The sequence below is a fragment of the Seriola aureovittata genome, chromosome 18 (genome assembly GCF_021018895.1).
Source record: "Seriola aureovittata isolate HTS-2021-v1 ecotype China chromosome 18, ASM2101889v1, whole genome shotgun sequence".
NCBI classification, from domain to species: domain Eukaryota; kingdom Metazoa; phylum Chordata; class Actinopteri; order Carangiformes; family Carangidae; genus Seriola; species Seriola aureovittata.
Window position 1 is genome coordinate 19,699,403 of NC_079381.1, and position 22,133 is coordinate 19,721,535.

The 22,133-nt window shown below is 42.8% G+C and overlaps 1 protein-coding gene across 2 annotated transcripts in view; it reads left to right on the forward strand.

Moving 5' to 3' along the window:
- The window catches only part of LOC130186368 (netrin receptor UNC5D-like), a 156,208-nt gene that overhangs the window by 77,778 nt on the left and 56,297 nt on the right, over positions 1 to 22,133 (forward strand). For both annotated transcript variants that reach the window (XM_056403457.1, XM_056403456.1), the window contains exon 2: positions 15,778 to 15,984. In XM_056403457.1, the coding sequence (XP_056259432.1) occupies positions 15,778 to 15,984 (207 nt within the window). The remainder of the gene's footprint in view (positions 1 to 15,777; positions 15,985 to 22,133) is intronic.

Genomic DNA, 22,133 nt, shown 5'->3' on the forward strand with positions numbered 1-22,133 from the left:
GCTCTTCACCGCCGCTCCTGTTTCTCCTGCACATTATGCACTGATGCGCGTGCACGCAGGCAAACGTACACACAGTTGACAAGCTGCATAAGCAGGAGCCACGTGGGTCGACACGCCGCGTGCCTCTCTCTCATGTTTCTTAAGATTAAGTGGCGGCCTCACCTTGACCTCCTGCGACCTCGCTGTTACACTCCGGGTTCTCATTCCATAGATCGTCCAGGACAATCAACGCAGTATTAATTTCAGCGCTGTGCTGTGTGTTGATCATAACAGGCTCCCATTTTCCTCTAGATAGTGCACTGCCATATTTAATCACGATCACTTCACGACCCTCACACCATTTCTCATCAAATCCATTAGCAGATAAAATAGTTCCGTTCCTGACAACTCAATAGTCGCACGGCGTCGAAACACTAAACAGTGATGCCACCTGCATGGCCGAAAGCTTGTTTAACTGCCTCCTTTACAAATTAGTCGTGATTCAGGATTCTGAATCAGGCGTGTGATGAGCCAGGATGAGCAGGCTTACCATCAGCTGTACACACACACACACACACACACACACACACACACACACGCACGCACACACACACACACACACACACACACACACAAACACATACACACACACACACACACAAATGTGGGAGTTGTCCAGTACAATTCAACCCTGGTCTTCTTCTGTTTTCCACTGAGCAGAATTTGTACTCAAACTCAACAGATCAGATGCTCAACTGAGGATGTTTGTGTGTGTGTGTGTGTGTGTGTGCGTGTGTGTGTGTGTGACAGCGAGAGTGAAAGGTGGTGGTTTTGACTGAAGGGCTGAAGCTGCAGGCTGTCGATGTCGGTGTTACCGCCTCTGATGTTGGGCACTAGCAGCAGGTTCATAGTGGTCTTAACCTGTTAATTAAAGTCCAGCAGGATTCCTAATGAGGAGAGAGACGGCCTCCTGAGCGAGGCTGTGCCGTACACGTAATCCTCATGATATCCGTACGGACATATGACGGCACAACCCCCTCCTTATGGCTGCCACACTGTCGTGTTTTTCAGCTAGTTTTACTGAGCACTCTCTTTCTTGAATTTTCCACACCTCGTTGTGCTGAGGTGGCAAACCTTTACAATGCACAGCCTCCGCTCAGCTGAGTAGCCCACAATACTCCGAGACACTGAGCAATGAATTTGCCTCCTTATTTTTTTGTTTGTCATGAGTATTTGTATGGTGTGCACAAATAATCAGGTTACATAAGGGGGGGGGGGGGGGATCTGGGACACTGTGCAAGAGGATGTGCCACGAGGTGCTGAGCACACCCCGCTCGCTCACTCGCTCGCTCACTCACTCACTTGCTCATTTGCTTGGTAATCTGAAGTGAAGCATCATTTGTATGACAACAGCAAAGAGACGGTGTTGACACACTTTTGCCATGTCCATCTAAGCTTGACAAATGAGGGTATTCAGCCTTAAAAGATCTCAATTCTTGTTGTTTTGCTACTTTTCCCTGTTTCTTTAAAGATTCATCAGGAATCCTTGGCACAGTACACTGGAACTCTTCACTTATTAAGGAGTAAAATGGGAAATTGTTCATTAGTAATGTATTGCACAGGCGAGCGTTGCTTTCATCCGCTCAGCTTGGCAGAAATCATATATATCCTTCTGTCACTGCATGAGCTTGTTAGATGTTTGTTTTTCGTTTTCTTTTTTTTTTTGCAGCTAAATATTTCTTGTCCTATTAAAAAATCAGGGGATGACATGCCCAGCGGCAGACTATACAAATACAACCTTTACCTCAGCTTCATTCCCCTGTTTATTATTCATGTTATCTTGATCAGATGCCATTCACTTCAGAGCTTTTTAGTGCTGGATCATAAATTCTCCTGGGCAGTTAAAAAAAGGGCTGCACCTAACGATTATCTGTTTGTATTTTTTAATTTAATCTAACTATTACTTTTTTATTACTCGATTAATATAACAACAAATTTTAAAAACTTGTCATTTATATTTCAATATTTTCGTTCTTTAATACCTTTGTGTTTTTCCTAATAAAGTTTCGCCAAGTGTCAGGCATATTTAGAATCAGCAAAACCTCAGCTCATAATAAATGTCACTCAATAAAGACTTCATTACAGTGCAACAGTACATCTGTTCATGAGATGTGCTCATTCTCTGCAGCTGTATTTATGGGCGTTTTTTTGTCTGGTCCTTGTAAAAAATCATCTCCAAATCCTCAGCTGCACTAAATATGTGACTGTCTCATCCTTCTGTCTTTACTCTGTCACTTTCATAAACTCTAAACAACTTCCACCTCACTGCTCCCATTCAGTCTGGGTATAAAGCCAAGGCAGGCCAGGCCTCTGAATCAGACACTCTGATTGGCTGTGACCTCACCAACTGGAGCCAATAGGAATGTCTGATTCAGTCGTGTGACGTTAAACGTCACTGGCAAAGAAAGCAGATAAGAATGACCAATAATCACATGGACAGAAAGCAGCAATGTGCCAGAAAAACGGTGAAAGTGCTCCAAATATTTAGTAACTTTCAATGTTAGTGTCGCTATAAGTCAGCGATGACACACGGACGATCAAGGGCATGATTGAAAGCGCCGATCGTCTAGTTTAAGGAGAAAAAAAACGGCACGTCTCTAGCGCAAATGGTCGCAGAGCAATGACGCTCTACAGACAACGAGAAATTTGGAAGCGTATACGCTCCCACTGGCTTAAGAGGGTTAAAACAAACAACTATGACAGACAAAGTGTGCACTGCATTCATGGCTTTATTCCCCAATAAAAACACAACCCAGTCTTAACTGGTAATCTATGTTTTTACAGTCCAAAATAAAGCTCTTCTCCAACTGCTCGAGTGCGGCGGTAGTACTGCTGCGATGAGCCATTTCTACTTTACAGAGCTTGCACAGCACCGTGTTGTTCGGTCCCCGCTTTAGACACACTTGCTCTTCGGTGGAGTCCATGCTCTGACGAGGCGCAAGCCCCTCTTACTTCCTCCTTTGCGACACGTCGACGCACGTTACGTAAATCGACGTAATTCGCTGCGGCCCTAGACCTCCGCTGGGACGATGAACTGCAGGGGAAGACCGGGCTCTGCAGTGCCGTGCTGTGAACCACTGGCCCTCTGCTCGCCGAAGTAAATGAGAGATGAGGTGAGAGAAGAGTGCTCGGTGCGCGACGAGGCGCAGGATGAAGTTACTAACTTTGTTGCATTTTTCAGGGGCCATTAGAGATCTTTCCCTTTGGATACACGCACGGGTGCTGGGAGACATGGAAAAGCACTGCACAGGTGTTTGATTGTCATGAATTTTAAATGTTGGAAGACCAGTGGCTGTTTTCCTGGGACTTTTGGCCAACCTTCACTTTCTTTTTGCCCTAACCATAGTGTCACAGTAGATTCCTGTATCTCTTATTCTGAAATCTTGCCATATACTCAGGAGTAGTGTCATGAGACAGCCATTTCTGGAGACTGGAGGATCATGTGTGGACCATCTTTTCTGCTGCGTCTTCTTAATTCTCCAGAGGGAAAAGAAAAGTGAGACTCGTGTCGGTGAATGAGTCAGACTGATACTGGCAGAAGTTAACATCTTCCCATACAGCAGAAGGAGCGCCTTCAAATCACAGAGACGCCTTTGAAAACGTTGGCGGCTTTTCGCGAAGCCTTAAAACTGATCTTGAAAACTCTTAATCTCCACAGTAAAGCTGGAGGTGAGACTGTCATATAATGTGCTTCAGTCACAGTGTCACAGGTGGAACAGTGATATATCCTTACACTGCACAGTTCACTCTGAGCTTTGTTTTGACTTCACGCCTTCTAGTTTGATGGCGGCTCACTCATCGGTAGCAGAATATCCAGCAGACAGGATGTACTGGCTGAGCTGTCAAAATAAAATACAAAAGAGGAGAATACACTAAAATATTAATCAAATAATATTATTTATACTATAACATGTAAGTATGTTACTCATTCATATTAGAAAATACAATGTGATAAAGACATGACATATATCAATAATATAATATAAGCAAAAGAAGATATGAACTCTAACTTTAGATCTACTTTTAGTCCTTAGTTCTTCTTATAAAAGATATTTCAGGCATATTATGGTAATATTTTTAAAGCAATGCTCCACTTATTTACTAATTCCATCTATGTGAGGCTACATTAAAGCACAGCAATTCACACTGCCAATTCTGTTTTCTAGCTGGTATAATGTTCACCATGTTATTCCTCTCAGTTTAGCATATTAGCTTGTTAGCATGCCAAACATTGTGTAATGTGTGAAATTGGTGAAGTGGCCCTTTTAACATGATAAGCATAAATGTAGTGCTTTGGAAAACGTACCCCTCCGAAGCTTCTTTACATCCTGGATTGGTTATGAAACCTAAATAATGCACAGCGTGCTACTACGGGTTAATGATGCTAAATTTTTCATGCAGTCCTGCTGCATTAGGAACATATAGCATAACACTGCCTTCATCCACATTTAATTACCAGCTCTTAAACACAGAGAAATCTATTTTTATTGAGCCCATTTAGAAATAAAATACTACACATGAGGGAGATTTTCTTTTATTTACAACATGGTGTTGAGCTGTTGACTGAGTGCACTGAGGTAAATGTGATTTTGATCAACTCTGATGAATGTGATTTCAGGAGGCCGCTAAGTCTCAGTGGGGGAAGCGACACTTTACTCATGTGAAGTAACATATCAGTCGCTTATATTGCTGGTAAACAGACAACTCGCTCACTTGTTTTTATTTCTCTTTTTTCTTTTTTTTACTGCCACCTTTTTCCCAAAACCACCACTGTGAGCCAACAGCCTTTTATACTGTTGGTAAAGCAATCACACTTGAGGTAGAAATCTTGTAGAAAATATGCCACTTTGTCGTGCCGCTTTGCCCACCATGAAATATGAACATCTTCTATTAAAAACAAATAATAAACGAAACAATACGAAATCAGTGACATGCAGAGGAGGAAAAAAAAAAGCTTCAAGAATATCAGCCTCCATAATCAACCTTGTACATAATGACAGATGATTAATGATATTAATACAGAAGCCGTGCGCCCAGTCATTTGCAGGATATTAACTTTTTTATTGAATCTCATTTTCCCCTGCCAAACATTTAATAAAATGACAAAACAGCACTATTTTAAAATAAAGTTGGGGGCTCTAAACCTTTTCTCACATATGGCCGCACAGCAGTAATTTATTCATAAATTCATTCAATAATAAAATCCCACTTTCATTTGTGGTCCGTGTTAAAGTTCTGCAGAAGGCGTGGAGGTGAAAAAATGTGAGAAAAAGAGCGAGAGAGGGTTTTTTTTCCGCCTCCTAAGGTTTTTACTTATTTATCGAGCCCCCCTCCCCCTTTACAAAGTACACTCACATTAGAGTGAGCTGTCAGGTTGCCAGTGTGATTGCAGCCAAGATTGTATACACCACACAATGCCTTTAATTATGTCGCTGTCTCTTCTCTGTCAGAAAAGACAAAATGGATCAGAGGCTATATGGGTAAGAGTAAGTAAGCAATTATCTTCTTTTGTCTGCTATCACTGTCAGTCAGCAGAGGCTTCGCTTTCCACAGGACACCGGAGCCGAAGCAGAGAATGAACGCTGCTAGATGAGGTAATAATGGTGCTGCGTATAACATGTCAATAAAGGGGCTCCATACCTGCATCCGTCATTACTCAAAGATGACTGGATCGGTGTAAGTGATCCAGGAGTCTTGAGGCTACCAGATACTACCCCCGACTCCTCAGAGGTGCAGATCATTAAACTGATTCAAGTGTCGGTCTGTAGAACAACATGTTAGATGGGTTGTTGGTAATAGTTTGGCCATCAGTTTTATTTGGTCACATTGAGAGTTTTCAGACTTCTCCTTTTGAGGAGCGAATGTAGAATGAATAAATATCCGAGACAAAGAAGTTAACCTTGTAGAAGAGGAGTCCTGAGTGTTCGACAAATTAAAAAGTAACTACACCCTAAATTATTTTTGCACCCCACACACAAAATGGAGTTTTAAAGTTATAATCCTCAAAGTTTTCAGTCCTGACTGGCTGAGGGAGACGCACCGTTGCTGGTTGTAACAGGAAGTAAGGTTTAGTTGTGAATTTTGGGGGCAGCTGAAGAAGCTGGGGTTGTTTGAATAAAGAAATAATTGGCTTTTTACCATCATGAGCAGTCACTCAGAACAGCAGAGTTCAGTAAAAGAGCTGATTACCTCACTGAGAAGTTGGTGGTGTGCTGTCTGCCTTGCTTTGTTTCTCTCTGCAATATTTAAAACCGATCCTCTGTCAAAAAAAAAAAAAAACATCTCGATTTGTAGATGCATTTTTGATGAACATTCGCCGTCGGCACTAACCTCTGTGACACAGACATTGCGTTTTCTGCCGTTACAATGTTTTGCCAGTTGAATGTTTCTGATGTGAACGAGAAGCAGCAGGAAATGCTGAGTTTGCGTTAGCATTAGCTCTGTTACGACGAACAGTGAACAGTGAGGCTGATGTCAATGAGTTAAAATTACAAACAGTAAACGAGCACACAGGCTGAACTTCCTGTGAATCTCTCCTCACAATTCATGTATATTTATGGATTTTTAAGATGACTTTTGTGTGATTTATGTTGCTTCTTGTTGCCTTACACATATATGGCACTTTTTACAATTGTTTTCAATTAATAATCTTAATTTAAGTGTTTCCTTTGGGGTCCCAGAAGCCCTAAAGGCAGATATGCACGTGTCCACATGTGATTGGCTGTTTTATATTGTTTTCTGTCTCATCTTATTTAATGTTATTTGTGGTGTGTTTCGTGATGACCACCACAAGCCGAAATGCTTCGGTCTAATAAAGTTCTTCTGTTGCTAGAGGGTTAATCCCTCCGAGAAAAACCTGGAGAGCTAACTGCAAGAAAGTAAATAGACTGTTATAATAGTCTGTTGCTGAACATAAACTGTATCAAAAGTGGGGTTTGATTTCATGAAAGTATCAAGGATTATAAATTTAATAGGAGATCAGGTGACGTATAAGTCACACAGAACAGGGATGTCTCTTTTACTGTTTGCCAGCAAAGTTCAAGGAAAATATTGTCACAAACTGTCACGTAACACGCGCCACTGTTTGTATTTCTATTTAAATTGGTACTGTCCATCATCGATGCCCAGTCACTGAAAAGTGGAGTCACAAGTTTGAGTGGATTTTGCGGGATAATCCCTGCTCTCTGTGCTGATATACACGAGGCTAAAGCTTATTTGTCATATTTTTAGTTTACACTCCTCATTTCTTTGGAGCAGGAAAAAGTCTTCCAGTGAATTTCTTTGACACGCTGAATATGAAAGGCGTATTCAAACGTCTGCTGCATTTATTTAGATGAGTTTGTTTCCCTCCTAATATTAATGTATATGAGCAAAATCTTATGGAGAAGTGGTTGACGGGATAGAGATGGGAGATGTTTTTTTTTTTTTGTCGGTTTGACATCCAGGTAACCCACTTTTGCTTCAGCATGTTTACTCTTTGATTATTGGGAGAGCTGAGGGAAGCAGTGTCTCCTGCCTGCCAAAACCAGGCTGGCGAGCTGTCACAACACCGATGAAGACACATACACCACCTGGGTGTTTGTAGGTGGCACGCATTCACACACACACACACACTCGTGTACACACACTGTACACAAACACACACGCACTGGTTTGTGCACATGCTCAAACACGGTTTTCTTCCTAAAAAAAGAAAATTGATGGTTTGTTTTCACGCACACACACACAAAAAAAAAATGTATTCCTCCTGTGGTGTGTTTAGAAAAACACTGTACATCTGAAGGAATTAAGATGAAAACAAAACAGTAAATCTGCACCAGAGTTTCTACACAAAATTACCAAAGTTCCTGAAACTGCCACGAAATGCTTCCCATCACAAATATTAAAACCTGAGTGAAGTTTAAAGGTCCCACGTTTGACACTTTTATTTTACGTTTTGATATCCATAAGAAAATCGCATGTATCTCCATCGCAGTTTAGTTTTACATCTCCTCCTCTCTCAGGCTTCTCTCTGGAGCTCAAGCAACAACAGGCCTGTGAGCCAATCACAAGAGAGGAGGCTCTGAGCCTCTCTTCTGATTGGCTGACTGTTTTCTGAGTGATCTAATAAAAATACATTAGATTTCAGGTAAAACACTCAGAGAAACCAACCAGGTGGGCGGGGCTTGGGGCACGGCTGAGGGCAGTGACTGTATAGTTGTGACATCACAAAGTTCAGGAAGTACTGACGGCTCGTTGTAAGGTTCAGTTTTCTGGCTCAGTTTGTGGACTGAGCCCTTTGATACTTTCACAGTATTAATATAGAACCTAGACCTGATCTATAATCACACAACATATGGACAGAGACCTTTATACAATATGGGACCTTTTAGTATGATTAAACATTATATATCTTAACAGCACCACTCCCATTTATTTTCCATTGCATTTTTTAGGAGAATATCTGAATAAAAACATTTTTTTTAATCTGAAATTTTTTTTACATGAGTTGGAAGTACGGTCGTGTTCCTCTCAGCATCCTCTGCACATAGCCCCAGCAACCTCTGCCAGGAAGACATCTCTTGATGTTGCCTGAGAGACAAAACCCAGGACCAAAAAGTCTAAAAAGTTTAAGGCAACTCAGACGAGCTTATCGACACTCTGAACAACTCAGATCCTCTCCCCTTGCAAGCAGCCATGTTGTACAAAATGTTGTACCATTACTATTAATACACATAAAATGAACACGCGCTTTGTCCCTTTGATAGTCTGGTGTCATTTCCATTCCACTAAAGTTAAGGCAGCAGGAGTCGGATGCCATACACCCACACACACTTACTGTACTCCTGCTCACAGATACGCAGGATAAATCTTGATGGGGAAGTGTTATGACTGGTGCTTCCCTCCCTCCCTCCCTCCCTCCTCTCCACCATCCAGGTGTCCTTAAACAAGGCTCCCAACCCCCCACTGCTTCAGTGGGGCTGCTGTCCAACAGATAAGAGTTTGCTCATGCTGAGCGTGTGAGTGTGTTTGTGTGTGTGTGTGTATAACTTTGAGTTTGAAGCGGGACATTGCTGATAAAGTGAAACGAAGCAGACACTTTTTTTTTTTTTTACCTTTTTCCTGCTTTGTTTGAGCAAAAATTCATTGAATCAACACAGGAAATGGAGTCTAAAGAAAATGTGGTTATCTAAGTGTGAAATAGTCCATCAGAGCAAAGAGTCAACATTTGTCTGGTCTTGTTTTGATTGGACAACATCTGACGTGTGTAAGAAAAACTGTCTTTGCCTGGCAGTGCTTTGGTCGTGTGTGTGTGTGTGTGTGTTTGTGTGTGTCTTTGCATGTGTGTGTTTTTGCATGTGTGTGTGTACGTGCATGCCTGTTGTGTCCTGAGATGACAGATGAGAGGTTTGCATCAATATTTGAACAAAGCGCTCTGGCATCTCTTTCTGTTGAGGCCGTGCTGTTTTTAAGAGTCGGAGAGGCAGAGCTGAAACGTATTGCTTGTGTGACTCCCGTTGCAAAGAAATTACGAGTTAGAGAGTAGATTTAGAGCTCCAGGCATCTCTGCAGTCTAATTGAAGTCTCTCTGAGACTTGCCTGGGGACAGGGAGGAGAGGAACCAGAAGGGAAACAGAGATGTGATTTTAAATAATGGTATCAAATCTGGCTATTTCCTGGTTTCCTCCTTGAATTCAGTCCTGCTTCAGCTTTGCAAGAGTTTGGAATATCGCAGCAACCTATTGCGCTTCACCTCGACAGTGAAGTCACATTTTGTGAGCAGCATCCGTGTGCTTCCACCTGGTGAACATAAGACATAGTTCCTGAGCAGTTCATTACCTGCCAGCATGTCAGAGGAACACCTCAAGCTGTAGGTTGCTATGTTTTGATGTGGTTCAATCATGGGTAGTGTCTGCAAAACACAGAGCACAATCAGGCTTTCACGTGTTGCCGCTTTTCTCGCCCCATTTGCTGTTCTGTTGAAAGATCAAGAAATCCCACCCTTGCCTATCTATCTTTCCCCTGTGGCGTACCTGTCATTCACAAATCTCTGCAGACAGAGAGGAAGTGTGTTTGTGTGTGTGTGTGTGTGTGTGTGGGCTGTGCATCTCAAAGACTGCGGTCCTCCAGTGGGCCAAAGTCGACTGAGGAGCCAAAAAATAAGTTCTTTTCTTTTTAGACTCACATGTTTATAAGCATTTCCTGAAAATGCTGAACATTTTTTTTTTTGTGTCTTCCTGCCGTGCACTTGGATGATCTGAACAGATGCTCCCCCAGTGCCTCTCACTATCTTCAACACCCACCTATCATCTGCTTCACCAGTCTCCCTCCACCCCCACCTCCTCCTGCTAGCTTCACCTCTCATCCTCAATCTCGACCATCCATCTGCTGCGCGGATCTGCGTCAACGCTGCCTATGAAGACACGTCACACCAGGCATATATCATTAATACGGTGTTGACCATTGCCAAGCTGTATTTATTCATATATTTACACAGGCACATTAGCCTCAAAGTCCCTGTTTACACGGAGGCAACGACACGGAGCAGCAAATAAAAACCATAAAATATACCCCAACTAACCGTGCACATTGTTCCTCAAACCTGTTACTGAAATGTCAGAGTGGTGAAGCAATTAACAAATAATAATGTCACTGACTTTTAATTAACAAATGAAGAATTAATTAGTATATTTGTTTGTTAATTAATGGCAAAGCAGCTGCTTCCTTTTTAATAATAGCGAATGTTGTCCCGTGAGTTAAAGCAGCTGACAATGTTTCACGTGCTTCTGTCCAGTTTTTTCTTTTGTTTTCTTTCTTCAGTTATTTATCATCTCAATAAAATGAAAGTGAAGATCCAAGATGTCTTTTAGTCGGTAACATTCAAAAACTGCAGCGCCTCTGAATATTAAAGGATGGACAGTTTCTTGTTATATGAGAATAATTCTGAAAATGAGATGTGCTGTAAAAATCTTCGAGGCTTCAAGCCACTGATTATTGGGCAACACATTAAGGCGATGTTGCATTTTATTAAACCCATATATTCCTTTCCACTCTCTGTTTTCACTCCTTTTTCTTTCACACAAACAGACACACAAAACACTGCCTCCCTTTTTCCCGGCCGTGCCGGTGATTTGCATGCAGCATTAGTGAGGGAGATCAGTTTGCGGTGCCTCACACCTGTTGGAGGTTTGAAATCAGAGAATCGCTCTTGTGTCATTGTGACAGCGGGTATTTAAATTCAGTCTGGTTCGGTGAATGCCATTCATGAAGAGTACCCGGAAACGGCAGACACAAAGGGGCACAAATGAGTAAACTTGTATTAAAAACCAGCAAAGTGTAGAGAGTGCTGGTATTGTGGCGACTGAGCTCGCAAGGTCATTTCTATCCATTATACCTTGTGTTTCTTTTCTATGTGCCGATAAATGATCAGACCTGTTTATCCACATCGGGGGTTTAGTGCAGGTCGGAGTCTGCAGGGAGGAACAATGCAACACTATTCTAACGGCAGGTACAGTGTCTAGGAGCTGCTGTAGTGCAGTACAGATATAAGCAGATACAGGCATTGATGTATAATCCTCTGTGCCATAATGTCAATTCTGAACATGATTAAAAAAGTTGCTGACAAAATAAAAGCAACAAATCCTAAAATCTCCCCAAAACTGCAGCAACCAATTATAATGATATTGAGACCTGACAACCCTTTTACAGACGAGCGACATGAAGCTGCAGTTGTTTCACAAACATTGACCCATATTAACCCCCGGACTAATTGTTTTGTGCAAATTGTCAAAAGGCCATCAGATTTGAACTTGTGTTCAATAGCCCATGGCATACAAAGTGTGTGTGCGTGTGTGTTAAAGAGGTATTATAATTACTTCCTGTAAAGTGCAGCAGAAGCAAGAGGTTCAGGTTCAGAAGGCAACAGCTGCTTGAACAAAGAGGATCCTCGTGCAATCAATTCTGCATCCCAGGAAGTGGAACTGCTTAACATATGGGAGCCATTCAGAGTGTGTGTATGTGTGTGTGTGTGTGTGTGTGTGTGTGAGTGTACAGGATGTGGGATGTGTCATCTTTGTTTGCACCGGCTCTCCGGACTGTTTGTCATTTGTGGCTTGTGTTGAGGCCTCAGGTGACGGGGCGAGCAGGGGTCGCAGTGCGCTGAGGACACTTTGTTTTTTTGATACTGGGTGAGTGGAATCAGCAGATGCATGAAAAGTTCATGGCGCTGACAGTGAAAAGAGAATAACAGTTAATTATTGACAACAAACTCAGCTTACTTTCAAAGATAGTACCAGAGAAACTTTCAGAATCAAATCAGAGTGGAATCAGACTGCAGATTGCAATTCTACCCAAAAAGATTGTCATATGATCTTGTGGCCAAAGCCCCCAACCTTAGATCCAATCATGAGTCGTTGCATCACTGGATGAACTCAGTGATGCAACGACAAGTCAGACATTGGCCATGATCTTGAATCAGAGCTGTGAGGCGGGGAAAGACGTTCCATGTCATCTGCAAATTTGATGACATGGGGGCCGGTGTACAAACTGCTCTGGCTGCTTGTATACGGAACAAAAGGCAGCAGGAGGAGAACACATGCCTGTTGGGGCCCAGTGTTTGTGTAGAGGCAGTTGGAGGACCTGCAGTACCTCTGACCTTGATCCTCCGCGATCAGTGCGTTGGTTATATATCGGATTGGCTGGTTTTCAGATGGAAACGGGACAGCGGTTCCTCTGCCGGGATATGATTTTGCATGTGTGTATGTGGAGGTAGAATTTGGCAAACATCATCAGCCTGGCTGCCGCCTTTAGTCTCTCCAAATCACTGCGAGTGTGCTGGAGCAGCAGTCATCTTTCTCTGTGTGAAGTAGCCTGAGCTACCACCCAAAGGCATCACTAAATTAGCCCAGTCAGCTAGGGGCTCTTTCCCCCTCATTTCTTTTAGATTTTCACTAAAAGCTATGAATACATTGAACTGACATAAGAGACCGCACTTACCCATCGCTTTTAAATTTGCATGTGAATAGATGGAGTGTTTGCTGCACTTGAGGAAATTAAAAAACGTCTGCGAGTTCCCCTTACTGGTTTGCATCACAGCTGACGCAGGATTCGCACCTTCCACTGTGTTTCCAGGACAAAACTTTGTTTGTGTGCGAGACAGACAGGGAGGCAGAGAGAGGGAGAGAGAGAGGGAGACAGAGAGAGAGAGGGAGAAGGAGAGGGAGAGTGTCTGATAGAGCCATCACTCAGTCCTTTGGCATTGATATCTTGTTTTCCTCTCAGACTGGGCTAGATGTTTCTGTGCCCCTTATGTGTTATTGCCGGGCTGCAGCATTGGTTGTAGATCAGTGTGAAAACTGTGAAGCACGGGGCACAGCGGGCTCCTGAGTGACAGCGGCGAAGCAAATTGAGGAGAGATATTGGGTCCTGGGAACATGCAGATGAACCAATAACAGCCCCGCGCCGGCCACGAGATGTAAACGAGTGGAGGATGCTGGAATGGCAAACAGACCCCACCACCACCCACCTCCCCCCGCAGCGCTACATTCTGCAGCCACTATGTTTGAGCCACGTCTCACATGATAACAGCATGTGTACCTACCGCAAGGTGCAACGCCGGAGGGGCGTCCTATAGCTGTTGCCCAGTCGCACTTTGTGATCTATATTCAGCAATTTCAGGAGCAAAGACGACGCTGTGCTGCTCCCAGAGACGGTTAAGTGCTTGTGTTTTCCCCCCTGAGTCACATGTCCCACCACCAGCCTGAGGTTAAATCACACCAGAGTTCCCTTTCCTGTGTCTCTCCTAATCTGTCTGCTGCAATACTATCCCACCTGCTAAATAAGGAATGGACACCTAACTCTGAGATAAAGACTGTAAAGCTTTTACTCCACCTTGCTGCTGCTGATGTTGACATTTGAGGTATTAGTTGCAGTGGCATTAAATAGTCATTAATATAATACCTGCCCTATTAACAAATGAGTCATTACATGGAAGGCTGTGGCTTTGTTTGACAGCTGCATGTTTGTGTATTAATGTTCCCATCTATCATTGTCTGGATGCGCACTCACGTCTCATGTGTTGCATCTATCCAGACACAAACACGCCATGTCAATGCTCCGTGCGCAAAACAAATTGGAGCACTCTGTACAAGAAAAGCTTGCCTGGGGCTAGTCATTTTGAAATTAAAAGCATGTCTCTTTGTTCAGCCTCAGTTCCAGGAATGAGGAAGAGAATGCGAATGTGTCGCACGGAGGGGAGACGAAACACAGAGCGAGTGCTGTGATTTTCACAGCCGGAGAATCACACAGAGTCTTTTATCTATTCGCCTCAATCAGGAGACATCCGGCAGGAATGGTAGGAGGATTAGATTAGCTGGAGAGAGGGAGAGAGAGAGAGAAAGAGAGAGTGGGTTCTTTAATCCTGATGGGGTTTTCAGGTACAGCCATCGCTGTGGAGAAAGCATGCAGTGTGCAGTGGGGAGCTGGGGAATCAGGAAGGGGCGGGTGCAGGACAGTTTGCCTCGCTAAACCCTTCACACTTGCATGAAAGAGGTTCCAGCAAACTAGGGGATTAGTCGGAGTGTAATTACACTTGCGGGGGCCTCCAGAAGTAGCAAAACGTACGCCGGCTGGAACACACCTCAGAGCGGCAGAGGAGGAAAGGGAGTAATACCTGATAATGGTGCTGTCGGTGTGTTGTCTGTGAATCCGTCAGCTGAATCATGTGACTATAGTAAAGGAGTCTTTATGGAGTGACTGCAGATCTGCCTGATCAACAGTCTGATGTCTTCTTCTTCTTCTTCTTCTTCTTCTTCTTCTTCTTCTTCTTCTTCTTCTTCTTCTTCTTCTTCTTCTTCAACGAGGTGTTTGTTCTTGTTATTCATGCTCGTCACCTTTTCTTTTATTTTGGGAGAAAAGGATGCCTGTTGATATTTTAACGCGTGATTATCATGCAGTGTCATTACACACCACCTGTCAAAAAGTGTGTACACTCATTGCTATAGTAGAGTTGCATTGAGATACAAACAGCTATATATTTCAGCTGCTGTCCCCACCGCTCAGCCGGTTCATAAAATCAGGATTTCTCACTATCTCACCGCTGTATTTCTACTTTTTTACACAGAGAAAAAACAAACAAACAAACAAAAAAACAAACAGTGCAGCTGAGATATCACATTTCCTACGGGACTTAAACACCACCTCACCTTCCAAAAATATATATATATTGTAGCAAACAAAAACACTAATGACATAAATTATTTCTATATTAACTAAACGAAGATGTTTTTTATCATAAATATTTTTGCAGATTAGCCTAACTTCCTGCAAAATGCCCTGTGGCATCGCATGCATCTCTGTGTATTTAAAATATTAAACACTGTGATGCGAAAGTGGATAAATTCTACAAATGATTGTAATGTAATGCTGTGGCAGAGAATGGACTGCGGGGGGGTGGGGGTGGGGGTGGATTTCTGGTGTTGTCGTGTTATTTCTCACACTGCGCTACAGAAACCATTTGTTTGAGGGAGACGTTGCTGCAAGGAGTAATGGCTACTAGTTGGGTGTGTTTGCGGGGGTGGGGGGGTGGGAATGAGTGATAGTGGAGGAAGCTGGGGAAAGACAGAGAGAGAGCTAGTTTTGTTGCGTTGAAGACAATTCCAGCAATAAATATCTTTTTTTTTGCTTCCCTTTTTTTCTCAGTATTTATTTTTGTTTTATACAGAGTCTCTCTTTAATCTTTAATCTTGTGTTGTTCCCCAGGCGCCCGAGGTGAAGCCCTGCAGCATGGCCAATCTGGGACGCTGCCCCACTTCCTGGAGGAGCCCGTCGACGCCTACATCGTCAAGAGTAATCCCATCAAGCTCCGGTGTCAGGCTCGGCCCGCTCTCCAAATCTTCTTCAAGTGCAACGGCGAATGGGTCCATCAGAGCCAGCACATGTCTCAGGAGCACACCGACCTGGGGACAGGTACAGCAGCAGACGCTGGTCCACAGAGACACACAAACATGTTGCACACTCGCATGATATATACAGACATATACACTCTGCGACTTAAATTGAAATTCTTCTCCTGTCAAGCCACTCTCCTGTCACTTTAAGTTATGAGCGTAGAATTCATATCTGTGTTAGCAAGAAGCGAAGTCTCCAGAATGAACTTTCCAAATGGGGCTTTATGACAATGCCTACAGCTATGTCCAACCCTGCAAATATATTTGCCTCACTTCTTGAGCGCATACTGTGTGTCACATTTGATCTAAACTGAAATGACAACTGTTAGACCATGAAAGGCACCAACTTGTTCAATTTTAGGATTTGACTTTGAACTCCAAATAGTGTCTCTTTTTTTTTCCTGATGCAACTTGCAGAAACGCCGTTGTTGTTGTTTTAACTTCAAAATGAATCCGTTCAAACCACTGACATTTTTCCATTCTTTTGTCTAAAGCGCCCTGTTTTTATTGCATCATCTCACAGTGGAGTTTTAATGTCTCAATAGTTCACAGCAAATTGAATAGAAATAATACAAAAACTGGATTATACCTTCTTTCTTCCCCACAACATACTTGTACTAGAATCAACAAGACTAGGTCAAAACCTTTGGCTGGATGGCGTCATAGGCTATTTACGATCTGCCTGGTCTCTGGCTCTGTTCGCTTAGTGCTCATCATCCTGATGTAATAACCATGATGTCGTCTGACAAAAATCACCACACACACACATGAGTTAAAGACAAAGACTGTGCTGTGATGTCAGATGTATTTACTTGTGATCACTCAGAGAGGAAGTTAGAATCTCGTTCACATCAGCTGACCTGCAATCAGCATAGAGAGGTGTGTCTGCGGAGGGAATGACTCTCGGCCTCTTTGTCGCTAGGTAGTGTTTCTAAAAAAAAAGTCGGTAAAGGGGTGATTCAACTCTGTCACTCAGTCAGTCAGTCATGGACTTTCATGTTTAGGGCTGGCCAGCAAGTTATTGTTGTTTTATTGTGTGGCCCTCTTTTGCAAAACCAGTGACATCAGTGGCCTTGATAACGACCCGACAGAGGTTAGATACCTGGGGCTCCCGGTCACCAGTCAGTCAGAACTGAAGAAGACAAGAGGTGAAATGTCTTCAGGTATCTACAACCAAGTCCAGTTGCCCTTGATTCAGCCCCTCTTGGATAACAGTGACCTGGATGAGTGAGAATCTTCACTCAATGGTCACAGGTCTGCACTGAACATCTGGTAACCATCACCTGATTGGATTTTAACTTTCTGGCTTGGCTGCTATTAGTACGTCAGTGTTCATCCTTCTGCTTAACACACGGCGCCCATCAATATCTCCCTCCCAAGAGTTAACAATGGACCTCTAAAGTTTTACTGTCTCTGGTCTGGATTCACAGCTCCGCTCCCCTCTGGCTCCTTATCGCCATTCATATCTGCTTCCACTGGGACAGACAAGAGAGGAAGGAAGGAGAGGTACAGAAGGGAAAGAAGTGAGGGAGAGAGACTAAAAGCCTGAAAAGGAGAGCATCTTAAAAATCCACCTGCACTCGTATCTCTTACAGTAGAAATCTATCTGGGCCTGAAGTGTGTCAGGATGTTTCCTCTTAACTACAGGCTGCTGGGAGATGTGAAAAGAATGGGTGTACTTTTTTTTTTATTCGCCTCTGTTGAACCCTTGACCTTCGCTAAAAATGTGGGAGCGTCAGAGGAATAGATTTAGAAACATCATCACCAAATGGGACACATTAGCCAGGTTGGTTATTTTCCCATGCTAGAATATATTTGCATGAACGTATACCTCAACAATTTTGCATTTGAGTTGTTGTGGAAGTTTTCTGTGTATGCTATTCTGAGGGCTGTTTCCTGTCTGTCAACACTTCAGATTGTTGCTTATACCACCAGACCTCAAAGCTGAGGTGACAGTGATACAGATAGACAGGCAAAGTTTAAATTTAATGAAGGCAGGGAAAAAAAATCGTCGTGCTGTTTGTGGAGCGTGCTGCTGGAAACTGCCTGCATGAACTCGTGACTCGATCCTCCTGCTAATAATATCATTCATCTGTGTTTTTTAAATGCATCATCTCTCAGAAACGTGTCTTTTAACCTTGATGACAATGTTTTCTTCACCTTTAAGTCGGTTTAGCTGCTTAAGGCAGCTATAAGAAATATTTTTGTCATAACAATGTATCATGTGATTATGTGAAAAGGGTCGCTTGTCGTTATCGCCTCTGCGCTTCCTCTCAGCTGTTTGGAGGTGTAGAGCATCTTTCAGCTTGTTTAAGGTTTCCAGCCCACAACTTTACTGCTCACTGTCACTTGTCTCAAAGTGTTGTTTTCTCAAGTAGGCAGCAAAATAAAATAGAATAAAAAATACTCTGCTGCCTAGCACTGAACGGCAGACAGGCAAAACAAGTTAGCAATTAGCTGGTGAACACATTGTAGTGGAGCCTTTAGCGGCTGAAGAGCCAGATATTTCTCCCAGGAATCGGCGCAGACCTAAAAGAGAGCTAAATGCGAGTGGATATTGGATTTACATTCAGCAGGAGGCCAGAAACACGACACCGAATGAATGGTGAGCAGACAACCGTTTGCTAAATCAACTTAAAAGGTGGAAAATATATCAGTGTTGTGTGCAGAGCTTGTTTCCGCTGCCCCCAAAGTGTCCACAACATCAGTTATTGCAGGTTTAATCTACCGCGTTTAGAATGACCACAATCCATTCCATATATTCCATTACCTCAGCCTTGTAGTTTGGTGGTAGGGGTGTCAGGTCAGCAGAAATCCTCATCCCTAATTTTGCATTGTACTGAATGTAAGCTTTCCTTGTTTTTAGTCAACAATTTCATGTCGCACACTACACCTGGCTCTCACTTAACAAAACCTAATGGAGCAACGTCATGATAGTGATGAGGGACTAAATATTGATGAATTGGGAACACTTTACTTTGAGTTCCTCTATTTAGTATTTATAAGCATGATACAAATATTTAATTTCTGGTTTATAACACAGCGTAATGTAGCTGTAAGTAGATACAAGGACATTTCTGAGTGTTTATCAGTATCATTGTACTTGTTAACAAACTTCTACTTGTTTTACTGTGTTTTCATTCATCATCTGTTCATACAGCAGTTTCCACTCGGGTGCCCCCAGGAGGGGTTGTAGTTAGAACATTACGCTGTTTCAGTTCGAGATATCTCAGTTACGATACCACTTGTCTCAGAAAACTAATGCTGTAAATTGTTCCTCTAACCTGGTACATTATTAAAAATATTAATGTTTACATTACTAATGGACCCCAGAGCAGTTATATTAATGCACTCTCTATTTAACATGACCAACAGTTTCTCCAGAAGTAATAGGTCGCTGAGTAATGTGCATTGCTAACGTACCCCAGTGCAGCAGCTACACTGTGCACGCAGCTTCTTCTTCTGTTGCACATGGCTTTGCTTTTGTCCAGCTCTTCATTGTCTTAGCTTTTGAATCTGAAATGCAGCAACACATCTGCCTTCAGACCTGGAGCTACGTCTGCCGTGTTTTTGTCTCACGTGACCAGATCTCGTTGCGTGAGAAGACTGTGAAAGGCAGATATTGAAAGATTCAATATCAGATTATTCAAATGAAGATTAATTTGAATTGGAGAATTGATTTTGTTTTTTCCAACCCAGACCTGCTTTTATCTCCATGCAGCTACAGTTATAAACCATTTATTACATGTTTATATACGACCTACAACTGTGATACTATCACAGCACAACAGTTGCTCTGTTGTAAAAACTTCAGTATCCTTCTTGTCAGTGATCATCTCAGCGTAAATAAAGCCTTATAATCAGACACAGGAGGGAGCAAACTGAAAAACGAATGGAGCAGTTCAGTGTTTTGGCGAACAAGGAGATAAGCCACAAAATAAGCATGAAGAAGAGTTCCTCTGACATGATATGAAATATCTAGAGACAGTTACAGCCACGTTAGCAAATGAAGCCACAACAAAATGTCCCCAAATGAATGCCAATACCAGTTGATTTTTTAAGAACACTGGACCTGGCCACGTTTTTTTTTTTACAGCCCACACTTGGATGTGACTGCACGCTCCAGCAGCCTTCCTCTGAAAGTGGTAAATAACTTCGAATGTCGAAACTATCATTGCTTAACACGCCGTGTTCACACAGTGGAGATGTTCCTTCGAGCGTGTCGTAATTTTGAGATTCCACATCCCTCCTTTCAATCTGACGTTAAATCAGCATGTTGATGGCTTTTGTGTTCAGATGTTACTCCATTATGTCTTTATTTGTTTTGTTCACATAAATTGTGGTGGCTTTGAAAACTAAAATGGAAAATATGATAGCCAGTAGTTATTGGAGGGCTTTAGAGAGATTTTAGACCAATGGATTTGAGTGAAATTGTGTTAAAACTTTAATAATGTGTAAAATAATAATAATAATAAATAGTGTCATATGTCTTTTCTAAAAGCATGTTTGCCAAACAGAATACTGAAACCCCATCAATCATTGCTTCAGGTTAAAAAAGAAAACAAGATGAGTCATGCTTCAACATGGGGTTACATGTGTTGCATTGCAGGATCACCTGCTTTTTCTCAGACACCAGCATTATCACCAAACGTCAGTATTCACACACTACAGTCGTCACCTCCCCATCTATATTCATTCATTTATTTATTTGTTGACTTGTTTATTTTATTGCCACACGAGCAGCATGGCTCTCAGGACGGCAGTGGTCCTCAGTCGTCATTGCTTGGAAATTCTCCCAGACGTTTCATCTAGCGCCAGCAGCAGGTCAGAGTTTATGATTATCCAGTGAAATGTTTTTCTCAGACTTGACTCGACTCGCCTTTTTGGTTTTCCATCAGGCAAAAGTTGTGGATAGTTCCTAGTACCTTGGTCCCTTTTTTCGGTATCACCTCCACCGAGGTTCCAAGCAAGCTGTGGCGATACTAAAAGGTGACGTGGAAAAACACTGCAGACTGCTGATTGGTCAGAGAGCATCATCAGTACGTGCCAAGTAACTGTGCATCGCTTCGCTGTAGCCTGTTACATTTCTGTCAGTTATTCTTCTGTACTTTGAGAATGGCAACCTGCAAAGCCATGGTCAATTGATCATTTCTCTGTTTGGTTTCCCTTCGACATCCTCCATTGTTCATGTTTGTGTCGCGTTAATGGTGACAGCACAGTAGCTTCATTGCCGTGCATCGAGGGAGTACTGCTATGGAAGAAGAAGTACCTGGTGCCTAAAGCGAGTGGAGTTGAGTCGGCACCAAGCTGTGCAAAAACACTAGCAGTCTTTTTTGCACACTGATTTTACTTGACACTCACTTTTATTGGATAAAATGACAACTTCACTTTAACAGATGCTTGGCTCTTGGCACAAATACGACATGATTAGAAAGTAACATATTTTTCTCTGTCTCTCCTCTTTCTTTCTTTTTTTAATTCCTCTTCACTCTCTCCATTGCCAGAAGTCTTTTTTCTTTTTATTTTCTCTTAGCACTTGCACACAAACAAAAATATCTAAGCTCAAATGCATCCACTAGTGTTATGTTATTGTGTGCTCTGGTTGAAGCGTCTAGACGGTTCGCCCTGCATGTTGATGTGTGGCTTTGCTGCCCGGGCATGCTTTAGTGTTCACAGGTGTGGGATACAGAGGTTTCTCAGAACCTGACCAGGGGATTTAGTGAGTGTTTCTAAACAGCACCTGTCACTTACTGCGTCTATGTTACTGCGTCAGGCAGAGGTGGGCCGACATGCTACATGTTGAGAAAATGAACATTTTGCCTCAGCTGAAAACACTTCTGGCTGTCTATCCAGCTTCATCTGTTGAAGGCAGCTGAACAGCTGTATCTCAGTACAAGCTATTATAGTCTGACTCAGGTGGTAGGATGGCCCCTGGGTTCAGCAGCGAGCAGGGGGCTGTAGCTATTAAAGCAGTAAGCTGTGAATTAAATGCAGACGGACTCAACAACACATGCCCTAACATTGTTTGACCAGGGGGGTTAGAGGCAGAGGACAGAGATGGCGTCTGTCCAGAGGCAGCTAACTCAGCTAGGGAGATATATTTTAGCCTCGTGTTGTGTTGTTTTCCTCAGATTCAGTCTTAGCTCAGATGTGCCTTCCAGGTGACAG